Source organism: Phyllobates terribilis, unplaced genomic scaffold (assembly GCF_046119375.1).
Source record: "Phyllobates terribilis strain yellow unplaced genomic scaffold, ASM4611937v1 Scaffold_8__6_contigs__length_399053987, whole genome shotgun sequence".
Taxonomy (NCBI): domain Eukaryota; kingdom Metazoa; phylum Chordata; class Amphibia; order Anura; family Dendrobatidae; genus Phyllobates; species Phyllobates terribilis.
The window spans coordinates 169,874,770-169,898,580 of record NW_027362768.1 but is presented as its reverse complement, the minus strand read 5'-3'; the positions used below and the strand labels follow the sequence as shown (position 1 = coordinate 169,898,580).

Here is a 23,811-nt window from a genome sequence, read left to right as displayed (position 1 = left end):
TTTTCTTGTAAACCCAATCTCTGCTCATATTATACTTTCCCTAAATTTTATTATCCTAATGCCACAGTCATTATATGGACAGAAGACACTAGGGACAATAATCCCTTCATTCCTTAGGTAACTTCTCACAGAGTTTTGAATATAAAATTGTAAAATAAATCCTGTAAATTTGTCCATTTGAATGGCAAGTATTTTAGATCTGACCAGCAGGTGGCGCTCGGTTGCGAGGATCTTTATGAAAGTCAAAACTAGAATAAAAGTCTAAGAATAGCGGCTGCCATGGTACACAAGGATAATTGTAAGGGTATGTGCACACATTAAGTATTTGCAGAAATGTCTACACCAATCCTGCATCTCTTGGCAGGAAAAACTCCAAAAGCAAAAACGTGAATTTTTAGTGTTTTTTACTTGCGTTTTTGGTGCAGATTTTTCCCAACTCAATTTTATGGATGAAATCTGTAGCAAAAACTCTGAAAGAATTGACATGCTGCACCAAATCTGCAAGTCACAAATAAGCAACGTGAGCATGAAACTTTAGGATTCTCATTCACTTTGCTGCCATCAGGAAACCCTTCAGGTTTTGTGACAAATCTGCACTGAAAAAACTCAGCAAAAACACAATGTGTGCACACACACTAAGGGACAAAGTTAGGTTTCCATTTACATTTTGACACTCCTTCCCCAAAAAAAGTAATAAAAATAAACTTGAAAACCGCTCAAGTTTCTCTTTCTGAAACTTTGCGAATGACATGGGAGCAAGAGAGCCAATAGTAATAAATGAAATCAGCGGTGAAATGTTATGTTTATTTGACGTATGCTTAAACCTATAGAACATGTGTTATAAGACATGTATCACCCTAAATTAAAACACATGAGGAAATAAATCCCACAAGATTTCTTATTGATTTTATAGTTGTTTATTACTGATTATTCTTATGAAGATCTAAGAAACTTTTTCATCTGTTGAAATACTTTTTTTCTATTACAAATTTCCTGGTGAAGTCTTCAGACCAGCAGGTGGCGTTAGGTTATAGTGAAATATAAAAGAAGAGAAAAAAAAAGTTTACCGACAGCTGAAAAAGTTTCTTACAGCTTCAAAATATATTCACATGATCTACCCGTTTTATCTTCCACAGATAAAGCAACATCGCATGAGGGTGAAGAACTGCACACCTATGACATCACTGATGAGCATGAAAGGTGTCTTCATATATAGAGATCTTCATGTGTATATAATGTATTTGACCAAACCTTTCTAAATATTAAAAAAAATTTATGACCTTTTTATTACAGAGAAAAAGAAGAAAAGTCTCCAGGATGGCGAATATTTCACAAAAATCGAGAACAGAAAATATCTGAAAGGTCTGATCTGGCTGTCAGTCTCTGTCTGGCTGTCAGTCTCTGTCTGGCTGGTTGTCTCTGTCTGGCTGTGTCTGTGTCTGTCTGGCTGTCTGTCTCTCTGTCTGTCTTTGGCTGGCTGTCTGTCTGTCTGGCTGTCTCTGTCTGGCTGGTTGTCTCTGTCTGGCTGGTTGTCTCTGTCTGGCTGGTTGTCTCTGTCTGGCTGGTTGTCTCTGTCTGGCTGGCTGGCTGGCTGTCTCTGTCTGGCTGGCTGTCTCTGTCTGGCTGGCTGGCTGTCTCTGTCTGTCTGTCTGTCTGTGTCTATCATATGCATGGAAAGATTAAAAGAAGACCAGCTGGGAAATTACCCATTTTGGGACTTCACCCCTAAAATTTATGCCACTCCAGGTTATCACATTATAGAAGTACTAAAGTCCATCTATCTGACTTTTTTAATTGTTTTACATTATTTCATATTTCAGATATAAAATCGAAAATGTTTCTTTTATTATTAATAATGTAAATATTTTCTTTCAGAAAATTTTTCGCTCCATCAACAGGAGTGAAAAAATTTGCCAAAGAAGAAAAAATATTTCGTGAGAAATTCAAGGTTGGCTTCTCTTTTCTTTCTTTCCAGTGCAAATCAACAATTATATGTAAATACAGCAATAATAAGTTATATTCTGGTACATAGGAGCAGTATTATAGAATTATTATTATTTATTATTATAGCGCCATTTATTCCATGGCGCTTTACATGTGAAAGGGGTATACATAGCAAAAACATTTACATAGTCTTAAAACGAGTCAGCGACTGGTACAGGAGGAGCGAGGACCCTGCCCGCGAGGGCTCACAGTCTACAAGGGATGGGTGAGGATACAGTAGGTGAGGGTAGAGCTGGTCGTGCAGCGGTATGGTAGAGCAAGGGTTACTGCAGGTTGTAGGCTTGTCGGAAGAGGTGGGTCTTCAGGTTCCTTTTGAAGGTTTCCACAGTAGGCGAGAGTCTGATATGTTGGGGTAGAGAGTTCCAGAGTAGGGGGGAAGCACGGGAGAAATCTTGTATGCGATTGTGGGAAGAGGAGATTAGAGGGGAGTAGAGAAGGAGATCCTGTGAGGATCGGAGGCTGCGTGCAGGTATGTACTGGGAGACTAGGTCACAGATGTATGGAGGAGACAGGTTGTGGATGGCTTTGTATGCCAGGGTTAGGGTTTTGAACTGGAGTCTCTGAGCAATGGGGAGCCAGTGAAGGGATTGACAGAGAGGAGAGGCCGGGGAATAGCGGGGGGACAGGTGGATTAGTCAGACAGCAGAGTTTAGGATGGATTGGAGGGGCACGACAGTGTTAGAAGGGAGGCCACTGAGCAGGAGGTTGCAGTAGTCGAGGCGGGAGATGATGAGGGCGTGCACTAGTGTTTTTGCAGATTCGTGGTTGAGGAATGTGCGGATCCGGAAGATATTTTTGAGTTGGAGTCGGCAGGAAGTGGAAAGGGCTTGGATATGAGGTTTAAAGGAGAGATTAGAGTCCAGGGTTACCCCAAGGCAGCGAGCTTGTGAGACTGGGGAGAGTGAACAGCCATTGACTTTGATGGATAGGTCAGTTGGGGGGGTGAATGGGATGGCGGAAAGATGATGAACTCTGTTTTATCCATGTTAAGTTTTAGAAATCTGTCAGAGAAGAAGGATGAAATAGCGGACAGACATTGTGGGATTTTGGTTAGTAGGGAGGAGATATCGGTTCCAGAGAGGTAGATCTGTGTGTCGTCAGCATAGAGGTGATACTGAAAGCCGTGAGACTCTATGAGCTGTCCCAGGTCGAAGGTGTAGATGAAGAAGAGCAGAGGTCCTAGAACTGAACCTTGGGGGAAACCGACAGATAGGGGGCGAGGTGAGGAGGTGGTGCGTGAGTGGGAGACACTGAATGTCCGGTCTGTTAGGTATGAAGAGATCCAAGATAGAGCCAAGTCTGTGATGCTGAGAGATGAGAGAGTCTGTAGTAAGAGGGAATGGTCCACTGTGTCAAAGGCAGATGACAGATTAAGGAGGAGGAGGACAGAGTAGTGTCGCTTAGATTTGGCAGTTAGTAGGTTGTTGGTGACTTTATAGTAGATATATTCTGGTACATAGGGGGCAGTATTATAGTAGTTATATTCTTATACATAGGGGCAGTATTATAGTAGTTATATTCTTGTACATAGGGGGCAGTATTATAGTAGTTATATTCTTGTACATAGGAGCAGTATTATAGTAGTTATATTCTTGTACATACGAGTAATATTATAGTAGATATATTCTTGTACATAGGAGCAGTATTATAGTAGTTATATTCTTGTACATAGGAGCAGTATTATAGTAGTTATATTCTCGTACATAGGAGCAGTATTATAGTAGTTATATTCTTGTACATAGGGGGCAGTATTATAGTAGTTACAGTACAGACCAAAAGTTTGGACACACCTTCTCATTTTAAAGATTTTTCGTGACTATGAAAATTGTACATTCACACTGAAGGCATCAAAACTATGAATTAACACATGTGGAATTATATACTTAACAAAAAAGTGTGAAACAACTGAAAATATGTCTTATATTCTAGGTTCTTTAAAGTAGCCACCTTTTGCTTTGATGACTGCTTTGCACACTCTTGGCATTCTCTTGATGAGCTTCAAGAGATAGTCACCGGAAATGGTCTTCCAACAATCTTGAAGGAGTTCCCAGAGATGCTTAGCACTTGTTGGCCCTTTTGCCTTCACTCTGCGGTCCAGCTCACCCCAAACCATCTCGATTGGGTTCAGTTCTGGTGACTGTGGAGGCCAGGTCATCTGGCGTAGCACCCCATCACTCTCCTTCTTGGTCAAATAGCCCTTACACAGCCTGGAGGTGTGTTTGGGGTCATTGTCCTGTTGAAAAATAAATGATGGTCCAACTAAACGCAAACCGGATGGAATAGCATGCCGCTGTAAGATGCTGTGGTAGCCATGCTGGTTCAGTATGCCTTCAATTTTGAATAAATCCCCAACAGTGTCACCAGCAAAGCACCCCCACACCATCACACCTCCTCCTCCATGATTCACAGTGGGAGCCAGGCATGTAGAGTCCATCCGTTCACCTTTTCTGCTTCGCACAAAGACATGGTGGTTGGAACCAAAGATCTCAAATTTGGACTCATCAGACCAAAGCACAGATTTCCACTGGTCTAATGTCCATTCCTTGTGTTCTTTAGCCCAAACAAGTCTCTTCTGCTTGTTGCCTGTCCTTAGCAGTGGTCTCCCAGCAGCTATTTTACCATGAAGGCCTGCTGCACAAAGTCTCCTCTTAACAGTTGTTGTAGAGATGTGTCTGCTGCTAGAACTCTGTGTGGCATTGACCTGGTCTCTAATCTGAGCTGCTGTTAACCTGCGATTTCTGAGGCTGGTGACTCGGATAAACTTATCCTCAGAAGCAGAGGTGACTCTTGGTCTTCCTTTCCTGGGGCGGTCCTCATGTGAGCCAGTTTCTTTGTAGCGCTTGATGGTTTTTGCAACTGCACTTGGGGACTCTTTCAAAGTTTGCCCAATTTTTCGGACTGACTGACCTTCATTTCTTAAAGTAATGATGGCCACTCGTTTTTCTTTACTTAGCTTCTTTTTTCTTGCCATAATACAAATTCTAACAGTCTATTCAGTAGGACTATCAGCTGTGTATCCACCTGACTTCTGCACAACACAACTGATGGTCCCATCCCCATTTATAAGGCAAGAAATCCCACTTATTAAACCTGACAGGGCACACCTGTGAAGTGAAAACCATTTCCGGTGACTACCTCTTGAAGCTCATCAAGAGAATGCCAAGAGTGTGCAAATCAGTCATCAAAGCAAAAGGTGGCTACTTTAAAGAACCTAGAATATAAGACATATTTTCTGTTGTTTCACACTTTTTTGTTCACTATATAATTCCACATGTGTTAATTCATAGTTTTGATGCCTTCAGTGTGAATGTACAATTTCCATAGTCATGAAAATACAGAAAAATCTTTAAATGAGAAGGTGTGTCCAAACTTTTGGTCTGTACTGTATATTCTTTTACATAGGGGCATTATTATAGTAGTTATATTCTTGTACATAGGAGCAGTATTATAGTAGTTATATTCTTGTACATAGGGGGCAGTATTATAGTATATATTCTTGTACATAGGAGCAGTATTATAGTAGTTATATTCTTGTACATAGGAGCAGTATTATAGTAGTAGTTATATTCTTGTACATAGGGGGCAGTATTATAGTAGTTATATTCTTGTACATAGGAGCAGTATTATAGTAGTTATATTCTTGTACATAGAAGCAGTATTATAGTAGTTATATTCTTGTACATAGGAGCAGTATTATAGTAGTTATATTCTTGTACATAGAAGCAGTATTATAGTAGATATATTCTTGTGCATAGGAGGCAGTATTATAGTAGTTATTTTTGTACATAGGAGCAGTATTATAGTAGTTATATTCTTGTACATAGGGGCAGTATTATAGTAGTTATATTCTTGTACATAGGGGCAGTATTATAGTAGTTATATTCTTGTACATAGGAGCAGTATTATAGTAGTTATATTCTTGTACATAGGAGCAGTATTATAGTAGTTATTCTTGTACATAGGAGCAGTATTATAGTAGTTATATTCTTGTACATAGGAGCAGTATTATAGTAGTTATATTCTTGTACATAGGAGCAGTATTATAGTAGTTATATTCTTGTACATAGGAGCAGTATTATAGTAGTTATATTTTTGTGCATAGATGGTCAGTATTAAACTTATATTCAAACGTTTGGTACTATGTGATGTACTGCTGATGTACCATGTTCCCTTGTTAGCTCCATTATATCTTGTTCTCATCTCTGAAGGCTTCTATCCACATTTTCCTTATTGGCACAGCTGATGTGTTGTGTTGGTGACTCTTCTTGTGTTCTCTATATTTTTCCAGTACACGGGTGAAATTCATGTCTTTAACATTGCAACCATTAATGACCTGGCTCCACTTTCACCAAAAGATAAATTAGAACTTGCAGTGAAACCTGGCGAAACAGTTGAAGTCATAGATGTCACTAATGAAGACCAAATAATTTGCCGAAATTTTGCAGGAAAATGTGAGTATTTTTTTTTACACGAAAAATACTGTAATATCAATATTGTCCGAAAAAAATGTAACATTTGTAATTTTTTTTATTTTAACTGAACATCAGATGGAGCATCTTTATCTACTATATATAACTGAATGGCTCTGTATAAATAATATATCATTTTTCAGTGGGGGGATATGGGGGGCCATGTATACCTGGATAGGGGGTGCATGTATACCAGGATGGGGGGGGAGCATGTATACCAGGATGGGGACGGAGGGGGGGGTGCATGTATACCAGGATGGGGACGGAGGGGGGGGCTGCATGTATATCAGGATGGGGGAACCATGTATTCAAGGATGTGGATGGAGGGGGGTCATGTATACCAGGATGGGGATATGGGGGCCATGTATACCTGGATTGGGGGGGCATGTATACCTGGACTGGGGATATTCGTACAGAATTGGGGGACATTACCGCTATAACATTGTCAGCAGCAGACCCCCCTTCCACCCAAAATAGTGCGTCATGGCCACATTTTTTGCTTCAATTTTTTTTTTCTATTTTCCTCCTCTAAAACCTAAGTGCGTATTATAGACCGAAAAATACCATAATTGTCCTGTATATAAAAAGCGTAATCTAGAACCGGTCTAAAGCCTTTTTTCACCTTTCAGACGGTTACCTCCGGATCGATTGTTTAAACTTCAAGTAAGTAAAATCCTGAGACCTAAATTGTGAGTGTATAAAAGGACATTTCATAACTAAAATAATCTATTTTTTTTTTTAAATTACATATTAGTTAAAAATCTGTTAGCTAAAACCAATCTATGATGATTTATATGGATATTCCCACAATCAAAAGTTCTGCTAAGACTACAGTGTAACTAACTGATTGCTGCGGGATCTGGTGCCAGAAGAAGCTGAGAATCGTAGTCTGAACTTTTCCTAGAAGTACCATAGACAATGAATGGAGCCACAGTTGAGCATGTACAGAAGCCCATTCTCAAGATCCTGAGGGGCTAATCAGTCAGACCCTCGGTGATCAGTAAGTTACTCTATATCCTATAGACTATGGATAACTTTCAATTCTGGGAATTCCTGCGGCATTAGAAAAACATTGCTGCTTTCTTCCAAAAACAGCACCGCACCAATTGGGTATGTGCACATGGAGTCTTTTCCAAGCAGTTTCCGCTGTAGGAAACACATGAAAACCTTTAAAAAATGTAAAAAAAAAATTCAAAAAAGTGAATGTCGTAGAGAAAAATTGTAAAATCCATAAAGATCTCTTCTGAGAGGAGAAATATCACCCTCACATTGAACATATGGGATTAATTATAACTGGGGAAGTGAGAAAGAGCAGACACTTCAACCTCCATTGAAGTAGGACCTCCAGCTATGAATAGGTATTTAAGACAGGGGATCTGTTGAGAAGCAGCCACTAAGTATAGGATTCGTATACTCCGAGATGGAGAAGTAAAATTCCCAAAGAAAGGGCTTCCTCTGTTCAAAGGAATTAACTCAGATTATCTGGAGCCAGTGGTCCGTGATTAATATTGAGGTTTGCATCGATCTGATATTTATGGGAGATATATTTTCATCACCGTAACGAAGGGACAAACATAACGCATTGACTCACTTCACCATAAGGCCGGCAAAACACCTCCAACTTAATATCGGAAAGATGGATGATGCTATCCATTCCATGTTTCATCTCTATGAAAAGATAAAATCGTGATTGGAAACGTGACCACAATATCTCCCGCCTGGGACCTCCAGGGGCAAAGATATCTTGAATGTTGGTGATCTCATAAACTTCTAAAAGACCTAGCACATCCAACTAACAGCCCCCATATCAGCTCACCAAGGGGAGGTATGAGGGCGTAACCTTGATCTTATAAAAATCAGAGTTTGGGTTTCTGTCACTCGACAGTTCTGGAAGACCCAGTACTCTCTGATTCTGTTCGTTGTTCTAAAGAGTACTTGCCTCTGCTAAGGTCTGAGACACATTTTATGTGATTGTATATACCGTATTGTTTAGTTCCCATTTTGTAACAATAGGGATTGGATGTGCAATCAGCCTGTATAAAAGATTGGTGATGGCAGCTAGTAGTTCCTTTTGTTATTGTGGAGCTGGCAGTGACCATACCCGGGGTATAAATATATATATATTCCTTGCGTTCGAATCGGAGGTGTATATACCATACGCTCACTGTGAGTTCCCCAATAACTGGCCTAGTAGTGGAAACAGCCGCAGTCTTGTCTATCATTTGTTAGTCAATTGCGTAATTGTCAGGATGATTGGAGGCAGCGGAGCAGTATCAACTTCATTCTTCAGCAACTTCCACTCGGAAGCTACTGACTCTTTTTTTAATGGAGATATAAGTAAAAAGATGCAAAACTGCTGGCGGATCAACTCCATGGAAAAGCCGCATTGAGAGCGAAAACTCTGGTGGCTGGGACGGCATCTAAAAGACGCTGTGTGAACATAGCCATTCACAAGTTGTGTGTAGTAAGAACACCATTAACGTCCGTAAAAGCTGAGCAAGCTGCAATATCAGAGACAACCCATGGACAGTTGTGCTGCTATTTCTGGGAAAAAAATGGAAATTAACCCCTTATAATTTATTGAATGACTAAAAATAATTAATTTTTTTTTTTCTTCACAGAATTGAAAATTATGAGTAAAAATAAAAGAACTTCTCTTGAGTCATCTCTTGGATGCTTTCCCTCATTTTACTATGTGTTGACATTTTGGGGTTTTATTTTAATCATTTAGATTTCTTTTGTCTTTTTGGGGAACTAAAAATATAAGTTGCAAACTCTCCCAGAACATAAAAGGGGAGAACTCCAAGACTCCTAGAGGTTTTGGCAATTTTCCTGAATGCCACATAAAAAAGTTTTTTTCATTACTGTTTTTAGACATTGCAGCAAAAATGCATTTTTTTTCTTGCAAGATTTGCTGCAAAAATGTTGCAGTTTTAATGATTTTAATTATTGCAGCAAAAATAATACATTTTTGATATCCGAAAACCGTAATGAAAAACTGCAACGTGGCTGCAATGTGTAAATGCAGCCTGGAGATGGCGTACTGTATATTGGGCTGTGGAGGAAGTGGCTTCCAAAGTGGGACATCAGTAAGAATTTCCAAAAAGTTGACTAGTTTGACTAAAATTCTCATATGTCTAGACAAGTTTACACTGAGCAGTTTTATTAAATATTACATAAGAAAACTTCAGCATAGAAATAAGACTGGATACTTGTAGAATTTTGTGCAGAATTTGGTAAATCTTTGATGGAAGGCAGCAGACTTTAATGCTTTAATAAATAAATAAAAAAGTTTATATGTATCAGAATATATCATTGCAATATATTTTGTAGTAAATAAAAAATAAATTTCCTGCTGTGAAATCTTTATTTTCTTATTCTTACTTACATTTTTTCACAAAAATTATATTCACACACACTGATTTGGGCACATTTTCTAGATGGTTTCGGTTACTAAAAAATGCACCGTCCAGACGCTTGTTGGTAGTCAATAGGAGAAAATTGAATTCCCTACACACAATGCATTTTAGTTTGAGGAGTTTTTTCAAAAATGCATCTTGAGGTTTTTTTTTTTTTGACCTATAGATTTCAATGAAGTGTTGAACTACAGTTATGATTTTGCATTTTTGATCCATGGAGTCAACTTGAACCATTTAGGAAAAACTTTTTTTTTTTTTTTTTTTTTTTTACGTCTCCATTTTACAATTTTGTGTAATAATGACAGAAAATATTTTCTTGCTATTCAGAAAGAAAGAAAAACATCAAAAAATAAAAATTCTACACTTGAAATGCTATATATAAAAACGACAAGTGTGAACATCACCTTGTACATTTTGGTTTTAAATATTTCTTAAAAACAAGTCGTTTTTTTTTTAAATAATGAGAATCTTGTTTTTCCTACTTTTCAGACAGGGTTCTGCAAAGTTTCAATTTCCAGGTTGTTGCAGGTCCCAGCATTCAGACCCCAATGAACAGCAGGGTTATTACCTCTCCTATGGATAGCTGATCATTTAAAAACTTGCTTCAAATCCAAGGAAAGAGGCTGACCAATGTGTGCGCATGTCCATGTATAACAAACAGATGAAGAGACGGGATTTAATCACACTGGTTTATTGAAACGATGCAGATCATTTTGATAAATATGATTATATGTTCATCGTGAATATTCATTGTTTACAAAAAAATTCTACAAATCAATAACAAATCTTTTGTGCCTACGTTGTATTGCACGTGACATTGTGACTCACGATCATAGAACTCGATATTCAGTGTCACGCGACACGAGGATTACAAGATTGTCATAGAGAGTTCAACACAAATGGTAACAAACATTGGTGAAAACAAGACGACACAACATGGCCACCTGAGTAAACTGTCCTATGGACTTAATCGGCAGTCGCTTCCATAGCTCCTCCAAAAAAACATTGCAAAGCTCAGCGGGAGTGGCGCAATCTCTGGACACACTCCAGCCCCTGCTTAATGCTATCCAAGGACATGTTACTCACAGGAACATCAGACACTAGACCTGACCAACTAATGGAAGTATTACAACCCACAAAACATCTGCTTGCCTTCTATTTGTAGGGCCCTCGAGGTCAGAACATGTTTTAAACGTGCATAAAGGACAGAGAATAAATTCTAGTGCTAGGTTATGCCCTTCTGAGTGGCATTTTGAGGAAAGGGTAGTTAAAGTGGTTCTACAGGAATGGTCCCAGTCACGTGTCCGGATGGGCTGTGGTCTGAAGGATCATTGCTCCTGAGACCAGTGTCTCAACTGGCTGAGGAGCTGTATGATAAGCACACATACTGGAGCTGCCAGAGAAATGTCTGACAGGAGAAGAAATCAATCTTCTCCTTAGCTTACTGAGCACGGAGGACTGAGATTGGAGAAAAACGAATTAATGCTCCATCAGCTCAGATTTATTTCTTCTGATGTCACAGGCCTTTTCTCCATCGCCCGAAGGTAGCTTTGCTTATGATATTGGCCTTCTGACAGTTGAGACACAGTTCTCAGGAGCTGTGTTTCTTCAGACTACAGCCCGTCCTGATAGATGACTAATATGGGCTGCCGTTGCAATTACAGTATGTGATGGAGGCTGTTTTATTACATTTTTGGAGAACCCCTTTAACGTTAGTGAAAGATGATAACTAAAAGAGTGGGTGCATTTTTTGCAAACTTCACATTATTGCATGAATATTTAATTAAAAAAAAAAAAAGCAAGATCGCAAATAATAATAAATGTGATATTTTGTGTCTACAGCTCCTATGCAGATCTATGTCTTACAGGGTACAGATGATAAATTCTGGGTAGTCTAAACCGGCAATCATAAGCCCATGGCTTTCTTCTGCTCACTCTTTTACTGTATGTTAGTAACTAGAAGTGGAGGTAGTGGGAATAAAACATGACGGCAGGGTCAGACTTCACAGAGTGCGTTTGTAGGCTGGAGCCATATAATTTTGCATACAAGCTGTATACATAAAACAAAGCAGTAGTTATATTATTTACAAAAAGCTTAAAACATCACATGCTAATCTTGTCAAGCCCCCCACCCCAACCTCTCTACTCCAAGGATGCATCTTTGTATCTTGCTACTTTCATCCGACTCCCTTGCACTCCTACGTATTCTCCAATCTGCTCCGTAAACATTCATGCATACTTACGTGCACCTTTAAATCCTAAAGCTAAGAACTTACCTACCCATTACTAAAGTATTCTTTCCTGAAAACAAAAAGGTCCAAGGTCGATAAACGGAGTTGGTTTAATCTCTCTGATCATACAGAATTGGAGATCAACTATCTTTCTCCGAATGCTAGAACAGTAGAAAAGAGACATGGACCGCCCATCCAAAAATCATACGTTGATCTAACGCCGCTAGGCAAAAATTTACAAAAAGGAACATGAGGTTCTTAGTTTCGCTTTCTGATCAGAACATTAAACCAAGAACCTCATGTTCAATTTTGAAAAAATTTGCCTAGCGGCCTTAGATCAACGTATGATTTTTGGATGGGCGGTCCATGTCTCTTTTCTACTGTTCTAGCATTCGGAGAAAGATAGTTGATCTCCAATTCTCCAATCATACTATTCAGTTTTGTCAATGCTAAATACAGATCGGTCGAGGAGATCCTGTAGTTTTACCGGGTTTATCATATAAATTATATAAATCTTGGTGCTGTTCCTCCCCAAATTTCGGCACAACCTCTCTTTCCCTTTTGTTTGCGTCTCCAATGCCAATGAAAAGGAGTGGGATTTGGCTTTATATATAAAAGTCAAGGACACTGGTAGTTAACAGGGTGTTGCATATAAACATTATCAACAGGATAAATGTTATAAATAAGGGTCTGGCTGCTGAGACCCCATCCATCCCAAAAACAGAGGGCTCATATTCTCCTGTGTGAGTGGCGATGTACTGAGCATGTGTGACCAGTGAGCAGAGGAGTGGTTGCACATGCTCAGTACAGTTCCTTCACATAAAGGAACTTCAGGACCCTTGTTCTCGGGGATGGTTGAGGGTCCCAGAGGTTGCATCCACAGCGATTATACATTTATCTCCTATCATGTAGAAAGAAGAAGCTTTAACCTTCCCTATGGGATGATTTTTTTTAGCATATCTGTGTGGGGTTTTTTTTCTTATGAAAGCTCTTCTTTTTCACATAATTTCAAAATAGTTGAAAAATAATGGGTGTAATATCAAACGCCTCTTAATCGTGAGATATGAAAATTGAGATCGTCATGGTCAGCTTATAGGTATTCATTTTATAGGGTGGTGATCAATGGGACAGTAATGGGTAGTTTCATCTACGTAATGCCCTCCCCTGAGGAGCCACAGGAAGGGAGGGTTTTGGAGGGTAAAAAGTGTTGCACGCTCCTCAGTGATCCCCCTTGGCGGGGTGAGGAATAGATGACATCCGGTGGCTGTTGTGAAGGGACCTATCTAGAAATAGAAGGGAGCTCAGAAAAGGTGGAGACAACATTTAAGGCGACGGGTACAGAAGACATCGGACAACAGACCGGTACACACAGCAGAGCAGCTCAATCAATATCCATTTCTATAGAAGCAAAAAAAAAGTTTTTTGCTTTATAATTTTTTTTCAGTTTGTACGTCAGTGCCCTGGATCAATTAAAATTCTAATAAAAAAAAAATTCTAACTTTGTTCACAGACAATTCTTCAAAGTTTTCATTTCTGCCTTTTGTGTTGGCGCACATAGAAAAATAAGAGGCGGCTATTCATAATCTTGACTATAATATAACAAAAATAAATACAATTTTCCAATTCTAGTAATAAATAGAATCAGCGCGCCTTCTATCTAATAGACTCAGATCCTAAAAAAAACAAAACCGTGAACTAATCTTTGTAGGTAAAATATCATAAGCAGCAGCTGTTTGGGGTTTGTGGTGTTTCGGTGCTGATTTTTTGCACTCTACACATTGCCTGAGTTAAATTATACAATTTCTAAAAAATATTATTTTTTTTTTTAAAAAAAGAAACCTTTGTATATTTTTAAAGCGAATGTACAGTCGGCTCTGAATTAAATTGCAAATGCGACCTGATATATATACGTTACATTTTTTTTTATTTAAAGGGTTCTTACATCTAATAATTGGGTTGTACACAGTTGGGAAAAAATGGCCGCCTTCTTTAGGAAACAGCGTCCCCAGTTGTGTCGAGTACGGCAGCTCCGCTACACCGAAGTGACTAGGGATGATCTACCGCACATAACCTGTGCAACGGTGAGGCACTGTTTTGTGAAGAAAGCAGCAATAGTTTTCTATTTATGTACAAACCCTTTAATTTAGCAAAATACACTTTAAAAGGGTTGTCTGGGACTTAAACACTAATTGCCTAACTTCAGGATAGATCATCAATGTCTGATCGGTGGGAGTGCGGCACCCGGCACCCCCGCCAATTAGTTGTTCTCTGTGTCGGTTGGAACTGCTCAGTTGACGTCGCCGGAATAGTGGCAGTGACTGGGTACTGAATCTCCACCCCTATTGATTTGAATAAGGGGCGGATGTGCAGTACCGGCCACGTCCACTATACAGTTAACGGAGCTGTGCTGTGCAGCTCCGTAACTGGGCAGCTCCAACCACCGTTGGCACCAAGAAAAGCTGATCGGCGGGTGTGCCGGGTGTCGTCCCCTCACCTATCCTAAGAATAGGCCATCAATGTTTAAAATCCTAGACAACCCCGTCAATGTGGTTCTAAGAGTGAGAGGCACCTATGGTTTGAGTACTGCTGAGTGTCCCTTCACTGTCCTCAGCTCAGTAAGTCCTTGAAAATGGAGACAGACTGGTTGTTGTCTGACATGGTTGTATCAATAGGTATCGAAGAGACCCTAAAGCAAAAGTACAAACTGAGCCCCCCAATGTGGTGCTGGACTTTATGGTGTCAGAAGAGTCTAGTGTAGGTGCACCCTCCATGCCCTTCATTTGTCTCTTGGGTCAGTTTCACACTTCCGAAATCCATGGTCTTGGCACGGACGGTGATGCACGGACTGGCCGCACGTCTCCTGACCCAAACTCAGCAGCCTTATATATGGCTGAATTTGGGACCGAAGAACAGCTTCAAGTCCAGATATGGCAGTCTGTACTCAGACTCTAAATGTCGGAAGTGTGGAGCTGGCCTTAGGCTGATCTATGCCGTCATCCATTGCAACCAGCCTGTCTGAAATGCCTCTGCTCATAGCTAAGTTGGCACTATGCTACCAAAAGTAAAAAAAAAGCAGCAGTTTAACCATATAATTTTTCATTTTGGACTGCAATATAAATCAGATTTTTCTCAAATTTAAAATCTAGTTGGAGAATCCCTTTAAGCAAAAAAAAAATCCTACATTCAGGATGCAACTTGGAAATGACAGTAATGGCTGCCATAGAACGGAACAGAGCCGTGTCTGTCGTGACGGTGCTTGTTAGCGAGCTAATGTGGTAATGAGGCTGGCACACATTTCAAAGAAATCCATCGTGTGGCTACCTAACCGTGGGCTTGCCAGAGAGAACGAGCCAGAGAAGGACCCGTACATGGACCCACTTTGGGAAGGGCACTCGGCGCTTGCAGAATCTATGCTGAGTCGTGGTCGGTGCAGGCCGGCTGCAGAACACGAACGTTGAGGCGTAGAGGAGCCGGACTTGTGCTCCATGACTTCATCTGCAGAACAAAAGACCAAAGTAACAAGTTATTACAGATCAAAAAAAAACTTGTTGAACAATTTTCTTTCTTCAGGAGTGCACCGCTCGCCTGCCTCACATCTTCCTGTTTGCCAGGTGGCGGTGCGCTCCTGATGATTGACAGTCTGGACCACGACCATGGTTGTGCTGCTGGTCTGAACTGTGCGCTCTCTGAATTATGTATCAACTTTTACTAACTCTTTACTGAAGGAATAGAAAACAAACAGCAGTCCAGCCATTGCTTTTTTTCACATTTTACGCCTATATTACCTTTATTTAGTGGGTCAGTACCACTATAGCGATACCAAATGTATATAGTTTTTTATATTTTGCTACTTTTTGCACAATAACAAAAATAAATTAATTATGTGTTTGCATATTCTGAGAGCGATAACATATTTTTTTTTTCAAGCAGTTCGGTATTGGCACCATTTTGCGGCATTGTCTTTTTTCCATGGAGTTCACTATGCAGGTTTAATAACATATGGATGTAGAAGTCATACGTGTCCTGGCAGAACGATGGAACGGGAGATAAAAATGATTTTAACATCACAGTGAAAAAGTTCCAGGACGGACCCAAATGTTGGTGATTCAAGTCTTCTGCTACGTCATATACTTTACTGCCTTATGTTAAGCGCTTCTTGTAATAAATACAACTTCATAGTATTTCAGCACAAGTCCCACGGCTCCGGCCATGATATTGCCTTGGATTCCTCTATTCCCACAGTGCGCCCCAGAACTCCAACCATGATTGTTAATAATTATCTTATAGTTACGGATACCAATTTTGTGTACTTTTAGCTTTACATTCTATGATACAAAAAATTCTTCCCATTAAAAATTATTTTTATTTGAATTTTTTGTTTGTTTTTGCTTTTTTTTTTTCATTCATTTTTACTTGTTTTAGTCCCATTAAAGGACCTGAAATTCTTTGACTTTGATTACTCATACTAGTCTGTATTGCAGTATATTATGCCCGTCAGCATAAGGACGGTGCAGACAACCATAGATTCTCTCATCCGAGAGAATCGGGCCGCTTATGCAAATTACAGTCTGATCAAATTCTGATCAGAGTGTGATCATATTGTGATCTGATTTTCTCGGATGAAAAGAAGATGGAAAAAAATTCTCCATCTCCATTTTGTCAGTCCGCAGAAAACGGACAGCATTCAGATGCCATCGGAGTGCAGTCCGATGGTTTCCACTAACTCAGATCAATCTCGGGCATGTTGACTCTGTCCAGGGAAAAAATTAGATATGTGCACGGCACCATAGAAAAACATTGGTCCGAGTGCGATCTGATGTTTTGTCGGATCGCACTCGAACCGAAAATACGGTCATCTGCACCTGCCCTAAAACTGACAGGCATTCTGTCATGCTCAGCCTCTACCTTTGCATAATAGGTGTAACATGATGGTATATCTAGGAGGTCCTTAGGTTGGCATAGGAGCTGATTGTCACCCAGCAATCACATTGCAAAGGTGTGGATGGTAATGACAGTCCCTCTATTCATTTAGAAAGGTGCCACTATTGCTACTGACCATGATCTATCAGGGATTAAACAACCGGGATCGGGGTTATCTCTGATTCTGTCTGTTGGAGAAAGTGTCACCATGCCATAAATGGACTGCATTTTGCCTTGAAGCCACCCCAGCCATTATGGAGAGAGAAGGGGTCCCTGGGTCTTTGTTGTTGCAGCTCCTGCTTGGCATTAGGTGCTGCGGAGCTTACTAGTAACCAGTTTGATGAAGTCCTTTTCTTGCTCTGTTTTTCCACTTTAAGTCCAATTAGTGTAAAGACAAAGGATAAAAACCATATATAGTGAAGACATCCCATGGTTATTCAGTGCTAATATATACTGCAATACTTTACAATCAAGACACGTACCGTCAATGCTCTTAAAGTCCAGCAGATAACTGCGATTATCCACTTGGTAGAGCTGGAGGCTCATCTTCACGTAATTACCGGTCACCGGATTCTTCCGCCGTACTCGGAGATGATAGGGGTTTACCACCTGGGGAGAGATTTATTGTAAGGACGGGCTTCTGACGTCACACACAGCTTTGAAGCTCACGTACCGACATCTCAAGTGGACGGGCTGAGAGCTGCGTGCAAACAGCAAGGTGGATAGGGGTCTTCTCACAACTTATCACACTTGGGTATAAGCCGGGACCCGCTGTATCATAGATGCACTATGTGTAGGAAGAACAGGCTCCATCTTCTCAAGGAAACTTCATTTTTATGTAAGTGCGTGTGCATGTCTGTTTATGCGATTGTTAAACCTAGAAGAACGGTCCAGTAATGATGAGAGCGGCCAGGCTGTCCAAACATGGATCCACGGTGCATTAAGATGGGGCATTCAATTCATTTTTATTTAATATGATGTAGGGGCTTGTATGAGGAACGTCAGCCCCTAGCCCACTATGTATGTGTGTGTCAAGGTGCGGGGGTCTGGCAATCTCACTGAGCACATTTCACGCTCAGGGCTGCTGCTGTCACCCGTCAACCAAATTACCAGAAGGAAATGCTCCAAAACACATTTTTATAGCTCCACCTGATAAATATTCTCACCTTCCAATCAAAATCCAGCTGCTTCATGGCTCTGTACACCTCGGCCATGATATCATGAGGTTTGCTTTGACTGCGGATCCCCAGGTGCCATTTGGCTTTCTTTACTGCTGAGGGCTTGGGTTTGGTGGTGTTCAAGGCATCCAGTGGATTCCTGGCTTTAGGGCTGTCAGCAATTAATGGTGGCATTCGTTCTGGGTGCGGTTTGACCCCCGGAGGGATGTGCATTTCGTCCATAAATGATCCAGTGGGTGGACTGGAGGCGAGGTAGAATTCACTGGCCTGGTTCATGATCCTGCGGTTGTCTATGATAAGATGGTATGCCACCGCGAGCTGATCTTGTGGGTCTCCACTGTACAGGCTGTTCATGAACTCCGACTCTGAGCACTCAAACTTTTCACAAACTTCTTTCACGGCTTCGTCGTCAATCACGTTGGCATCGTAGGATGGGTCTTCTGGGAACAGGTAGCTGGGTAGATCCTGCTTAAACCACTCATGCTCTCTGTAGAACAAACAAAACATGGTCAACTAAATGCAATGAACTCCTAAAATCCAGCGAATCCACCCAAAAGGGGTCTTGACAGATCATAGTATGATGTCAGAAGGTTACATGGGAGAAGATTAGGGTCAGACTACCAGTCAATAGAAAATGTAACTTGCATCTCCTGTAGGACATAATGAAAATTGTCCACCACTGGAAACTAAGGAATCTACTCAAAAAACCCAAATACCTATAGAATAACATTCACCAACTGGTATAACCTAAGTATTATGTAGTAGGACCGGTTAGGTAAGGATGAAGGACATCCCCACGCAATGTTCTGCCTGCTGGATGAAAATATCTTGCCTATTGGGTGGACTTCCCTTTGAAACCTCTCTTTCTTGGTCAATGGCTGCTGCTATAGACAGTGTCTAGTGTATACAGGGCTGGTGGAGGTGGGAGTAATGGGACTATGGGGCTTGGTTTGACTGCGGCCGCTCTACAGGATTACAACAATGCAATGGCATCATCCATCCTACTGAGAGAAGTCATCAACCGAGACATTTGACAGGTCAACGGTGCTCTTCGAAAGGAACTTAATTGAATTTGTGAACTTCTCTCTGTAATCCGTCACACAATTACACATTCATGTAAACTAAACAACGTAAAGGCACGAGGACATGATGGAGAAAAGGAAAAGAAAAACAACCTGTCTTCAGAAAACCGGCAGCTTAAAATCCCTTCCTGGGGGGCCCCCGTGAAGGTCACTGAAATGCATGGCAGCAAAGAAAACCCCTAGACGCGTTTCTGGCATTTCATTCAGGATGTGGGAGATTACCCCAAATCCTTTCTTCCACGCTATAATACATTTTGCTATGGTTACATTGAACTTGTCATAACACAACTTAGCATTAAGCCCCGCCACATCTATCAGTCAAAAGAGTCGCTGCAGCCGCTGGGCGTTCAGGGTCGGGTACGGGTCACGCAGACTGGCGTTAACTATTTGCTTTGAAGCATCATTCACTTTCTGGAGCTGGTCGATGGCTTTTTTCTTAAGTGAAACGTTAAAACTGTGAAGATTCTTATCGTATAGACCCAGATGGCCGCTTCTGTAGAACTGCAAATCCCAGCAGGTCCACCTAATTAATTAGTAAAACAATTACTTTACTCCAGTTCTTTACACTCTTTTTACAGATGCGACTTATGTTTAAACTCCGTATTATATGAGGGAATAGATGGGCACAACTTGAGCAATGTAATTCCTTAGTTTTGTCAGGTGGTGGCGATATATTGCACAGATTCCACTTCTGGACAATCGCTACAAAGATCCTGATTTATTAGTCGTGGGGTTTTTTTAGTCACTTTTCTTTTTTGTCTTGTTCCTGTTTCTTGTTATTTGTTGCTGTATTTTTGTAACAAATTCTTAAAAATAACGCACAAAGGCTGATGAATTTTGCAAATATAAAGATGTTGTCTTTTTTTTGTCTTTAACCTTTTCAGCGCTTTTTTAGATTAAAAAAAAAAAAAAAAGTCACAGAATCCTTTAAAATATGAAAAAAATTCAATTAGACTGATTTTGTATTAGACTAGGGGACTGGAGTACAATTGCGCAAACTTTTTGACATTTTGCAAAGTTTTTAAAACTTGCAAGAATGAAGATAAAACCTCTGGAAAAAGAAACACTAAGCACCAACATGGTAAAAAAAAAACCAAAACAGACGAAACCAAGTAAAGTCAACTTAAAAAAAAGTGCTAATTAAAAAATGAATAAAACACAAACATAAAAGTGACCATCAGAACAAGTGTTACTCCAGAAGAAAAGGCTAAAAGACAATGATGAATCAGGGGCCAACGTGTCCTTCTTCACCAATCACTAAGACCCTGTCTTTATTCTGGACTAAGAGTTCTATTAGTGACTTATTCCTTATTTATGTTGCAATGTTCGCATGTTATCTTTACTTGATTTCGTTCGCTTCTTTATTCGGCAATGGGGGCCTGGTTTTGTTTAACTCAGATATTTTAGCCTAATTCATCATTTGAGACTTTTCTAACGTCTGTAATATTTTTGTGATATTGTACTCCATTACTCTAATGGATTACAAAATCTGTGTCATTTTATTTTTGCACAGTTGACAATGAACTTTTTAACAGATAGGGTTAATTTTAGCTCTGAAAATTTGCACAAAAAAACAAACAAAACATCAACGAATACTACAAGACAAAAGAGAAAATGTCACTTAAAAAAAATGCAAATGATGAATTGGCCCCTAAATGTTTTGTTTCTCTACAGCGCCATCACAGGAGAAATTTAGCATTACAATAAGCTGTATGTGTAATGGAGGACAGGACAGGTCCTCCAGAGTGAGAGATTCTTATTGTAGCTGGTCTCCACTGTGGTCAAGAGATTAGGATCCAGAACAGGGGCCCCATCTGTCTCCCCCAATAGGGTATATGAAGATGGGTTTTCTAACCTGTACAGCCCTTTAAAAGCAGCTTTGTCATCTTGTAAGTGACACCATGACTAGTATACGTCATAACTAGTGTTGAGCATTCCGATACTGAAATATCGGGTATCGGCCGATATTTGCAGTATCGGAATTCCGATACTTCATTCCGATACTTTTGCAATATCGTATACCAGAATCGGAAGCTCCCATAATGCAATGAGCCATTTTCATTTTATTCAGCCAATGAGGATCCTAAGAAGTGTGGGCACATCCTGTTAGGCATGTAGGCATCTTAACTAATGGCATGGCTGTGAGTGGCTGCTGAAATGATGTCATGATGCACTATAAAAGCCGCCGCCGCCATTTTGAGCTCACTCTGCTGTGAATTCAGTTAGGGATAGGACGCTGTTGTTCTGAGGGACAGTTTTAGCTACCTATTTGCTCTATTCTGCTTTACCCAAGCTACTTTATAAATCGCTGTGCCTTGCAGTGCTAGTGCACAGTTCTCTGTACTGTTCACCGCTGTCTGCAAGGTCTGTGTGTGTGAGTGCAGCTCACCCTGTAGTGTGTGCTTCAGCCACGTCTGGTTGTAGTGCACTCAGCATGCGTCACTGCCTCATACATTATCCTTTTTTGCTAATTGATAATTTTTCCTGATATCTCCTATTAGTGTGGTGGTTCCATCCGTATTCAGCTAAATTGGTTCCAAACACACTATATAGGAGTAGATAGAGACATTTTTTTGGTCTTGCAGCGCTAGTGCACAGTGCTCTGCATCTGTACTGTTCACCGCTGTCTGCAAGGTCTCTGTGTGTGAGTGCAGCTCACCCTGTAGTGTGTGCTTCAGCCACGTCTGGTTGTAGTGCACTCAGTGTGTGTCACTGCCTCATACATTGTCCTTTTTTGCCAATTCATAATTTTTCCTGATATCTCCTATTAGTGTGGTGGTTCCATCCGTATTCAGCTACATTGGTTCCAAACACACTATATAGGAGTAGTTAGAGGAGCCTTTCTGCAGCATTGGGCCCTGCAGCCCCAGCCAGATTAGTATTAGCCTATTTTTTGCAGCCTCATCTATTGCATTGTAGGTTACCTTCCTACATTGTAATAGCTACAAAAAGTTTGTGATACTATCGTTATTACATCTTTAGGCACATCCAGTGTCTTTTTGTGACAAAAAAAACCTAAATAAAGTTCACCAAACACTTCACTTTACAGTTGTGTAGGCCACATTAGCTCATATTAAAGTCTAGTCCACACTTTATAAAATTAGTGTTTCTTATACCTGTTAGCAGCTGTCAGGAATAAGCACACTAAGCCCTTAGTACTTTTCTGCCTATCTTTATCAGTCTACCAAGATGAAGAAGGCAGGGAGTAAGGCATGTGGGCGTGGAGTTTCTGCAGGGAGAGGACGTGAGGATTCTGTGCCTGCAGGGAGAGGACGTGGGGATTCTGTGCCTGCTGCGGGCACCAGTGACTCAGCATCCCCCAGTTTTACCAGGGAACAGTCCTTTATGCGCAGCTTTGTAGGAGCTAGCCGTACCCCACTGCTGCGCGAGGACCAAATTGAAGCCGTTGTCGGATGGATGGCAGCTAACGCATCGACTTCAATTAGTTCCAGATCCTCTCAGGTCCTGAGCACTGAAGAGCACCCATCTGTCTCTTCACCACCTGCCAAATTGCCCAGGCAGTCAGAGAGCCCTGGACAGGAGCCATCTCTACTTCTGTTCTCTGAATCTCTTGGCTTGGAAAGAGGGGGCCAGCCAAGCAGAATTCTAGAATTTGAAGAAGAGGTAGTATGCAGTGATGCGCAACCATTTTGTCTCTCTGAATCTGAAGAGGCGGGTGGGCCAGTGCCTATGGTCAGCAGCACACCTCAGTACGCATCTGATGATGAGACTCAGGTGCCACTTTCTGGTGCGTACTGTGCTGTCGAGACTACCCAGGAGAAGCAGTTGTTTGAAGAGGGTGGTGTAGATGATGAGGTCCTTGACCCATCATGGCGTGAGGGACAGGAAGGTGGTGGGAGCAGCTCTGAGGAAGAGATTCCCCGAACGGCCCAAAAAGGAGGGAGAGGGAGGGGGCAGACTTGGTTGCCTGTAGCCTCCACTTCGGCACCCATTAGGAGCATGGCTCTTCCAAAATCCAAAGCGGGCGCTCCCAAGACTTGCAGTGCCTGGTCCTTTTTTGACACAGTTGCAGATGACATTTGCTTTGTCAAATGCAAGCTGTGTAATCAGAAGGTGAAAAGAGGGAAAAGTGTCAGCAACCTCAATACCACAAATATGTGGAAACATGTGCGGACCAAGCACGTGGTGGAGTTACAAAAACACACTGAAGACCTAGGCCAACCTACAGCGCCACCTACCACCTCTTCAGCTCGTGTTGTAGCCTCTTCCTCCAGCTCACACACAGCTGGTTCGGCTTCCTCACAGGATCGCCATGGAAGAATCTCTGGCACTGTTGTACAGAGACACAGTGTAATTCCACCCACAGCACCACTTTCCCAGTCATCCTCACACTCCCAGGCCAGTCTACAGCCATCGTTAGCACAGGCATGGGAGAAAAGGCGCCCATACTCGGCAAACCACCCCCGAGCACAGGCTCTGAATGCTGGCATTGCTAAACTACTGGCCCTTGAAATGCTATCATTCAGGCTGGTGGAGACTGACACATT

General features: G+C 41.0%; 2 protein-coding genes across 7 annotated transcripts in view; one reads left to right on the top strand and one right to left on the bottom strand.

Annotated features, from left to right (window-relative positions):
- The window catches only part of FYB2 (FYN binding protein 2), a 57,892-nt gene extending 48,107 nt beyond the window's left edge, over positions 1–9,785 (top strand). For all 4 annotated transcript variants that reach the window (XM_073643706.1, XM_073643705.1, XM_073643708.1 and 1 more), the window contains 6 exons: positions 1,137–1,200; positions 1,294–1,362; positions 1,876–1,948; positions 6,293–6,455; positions 7,103–7,136; positions 9,095–9,785. In XM_073643706.1, the coding sequence (XP_073499807.1) occupies positions 1,137–1,200; positions 1,294–1,362; positions 1,876–1,948; positions 6,293–6,455; positions 7,103–7,136; positions 9,095–9,113 (422 nt within the window). In that variant the 3' untranslated portion in view covers positions 9,114–9,785. The remainder of the gene's footprint in view (positions 1–1,136; positions 1,201–1,293; positions 1,363–1,875; positions 1,949–6,292; positions 6,456–7,102; positions 7,137–9,094) is intronic.
- Positions 9,786–12,491: 2,706 nt separating this feature from the next.
- PRKAA2 (protein kinase AMP-activated catalytic subunit alpha 2) overlaps positions 12,492–23,811 on the bottom strand; it is a 46,642-nt gene continuing 35,322 nt past the window's right edge. For all 3 annotated transcript variants that reach the window (XM_073643704.1, XM_073643703.1, XM_073643702.1), the window contains exons 7-9: positions 18,210–18,708; positions 17,526–17,652; positions 12,492–15,618 (exon numbers count right to left, since the gene is read on the bottom strand). In XM_073643704.1, coding sequence (XP_073499805.1) covers positions 15,383–15,618; positions 17,526–17,652; positions 18,210–18,708 — 862 coding nt within the window. In that variant the 3' untranslated portion in view covers positions 12,492–15,382. The remainder of the gene's footprint in view (positions 15,619–17,525; positions 17,653–18,209; positions 18,709–23,811) is intronic.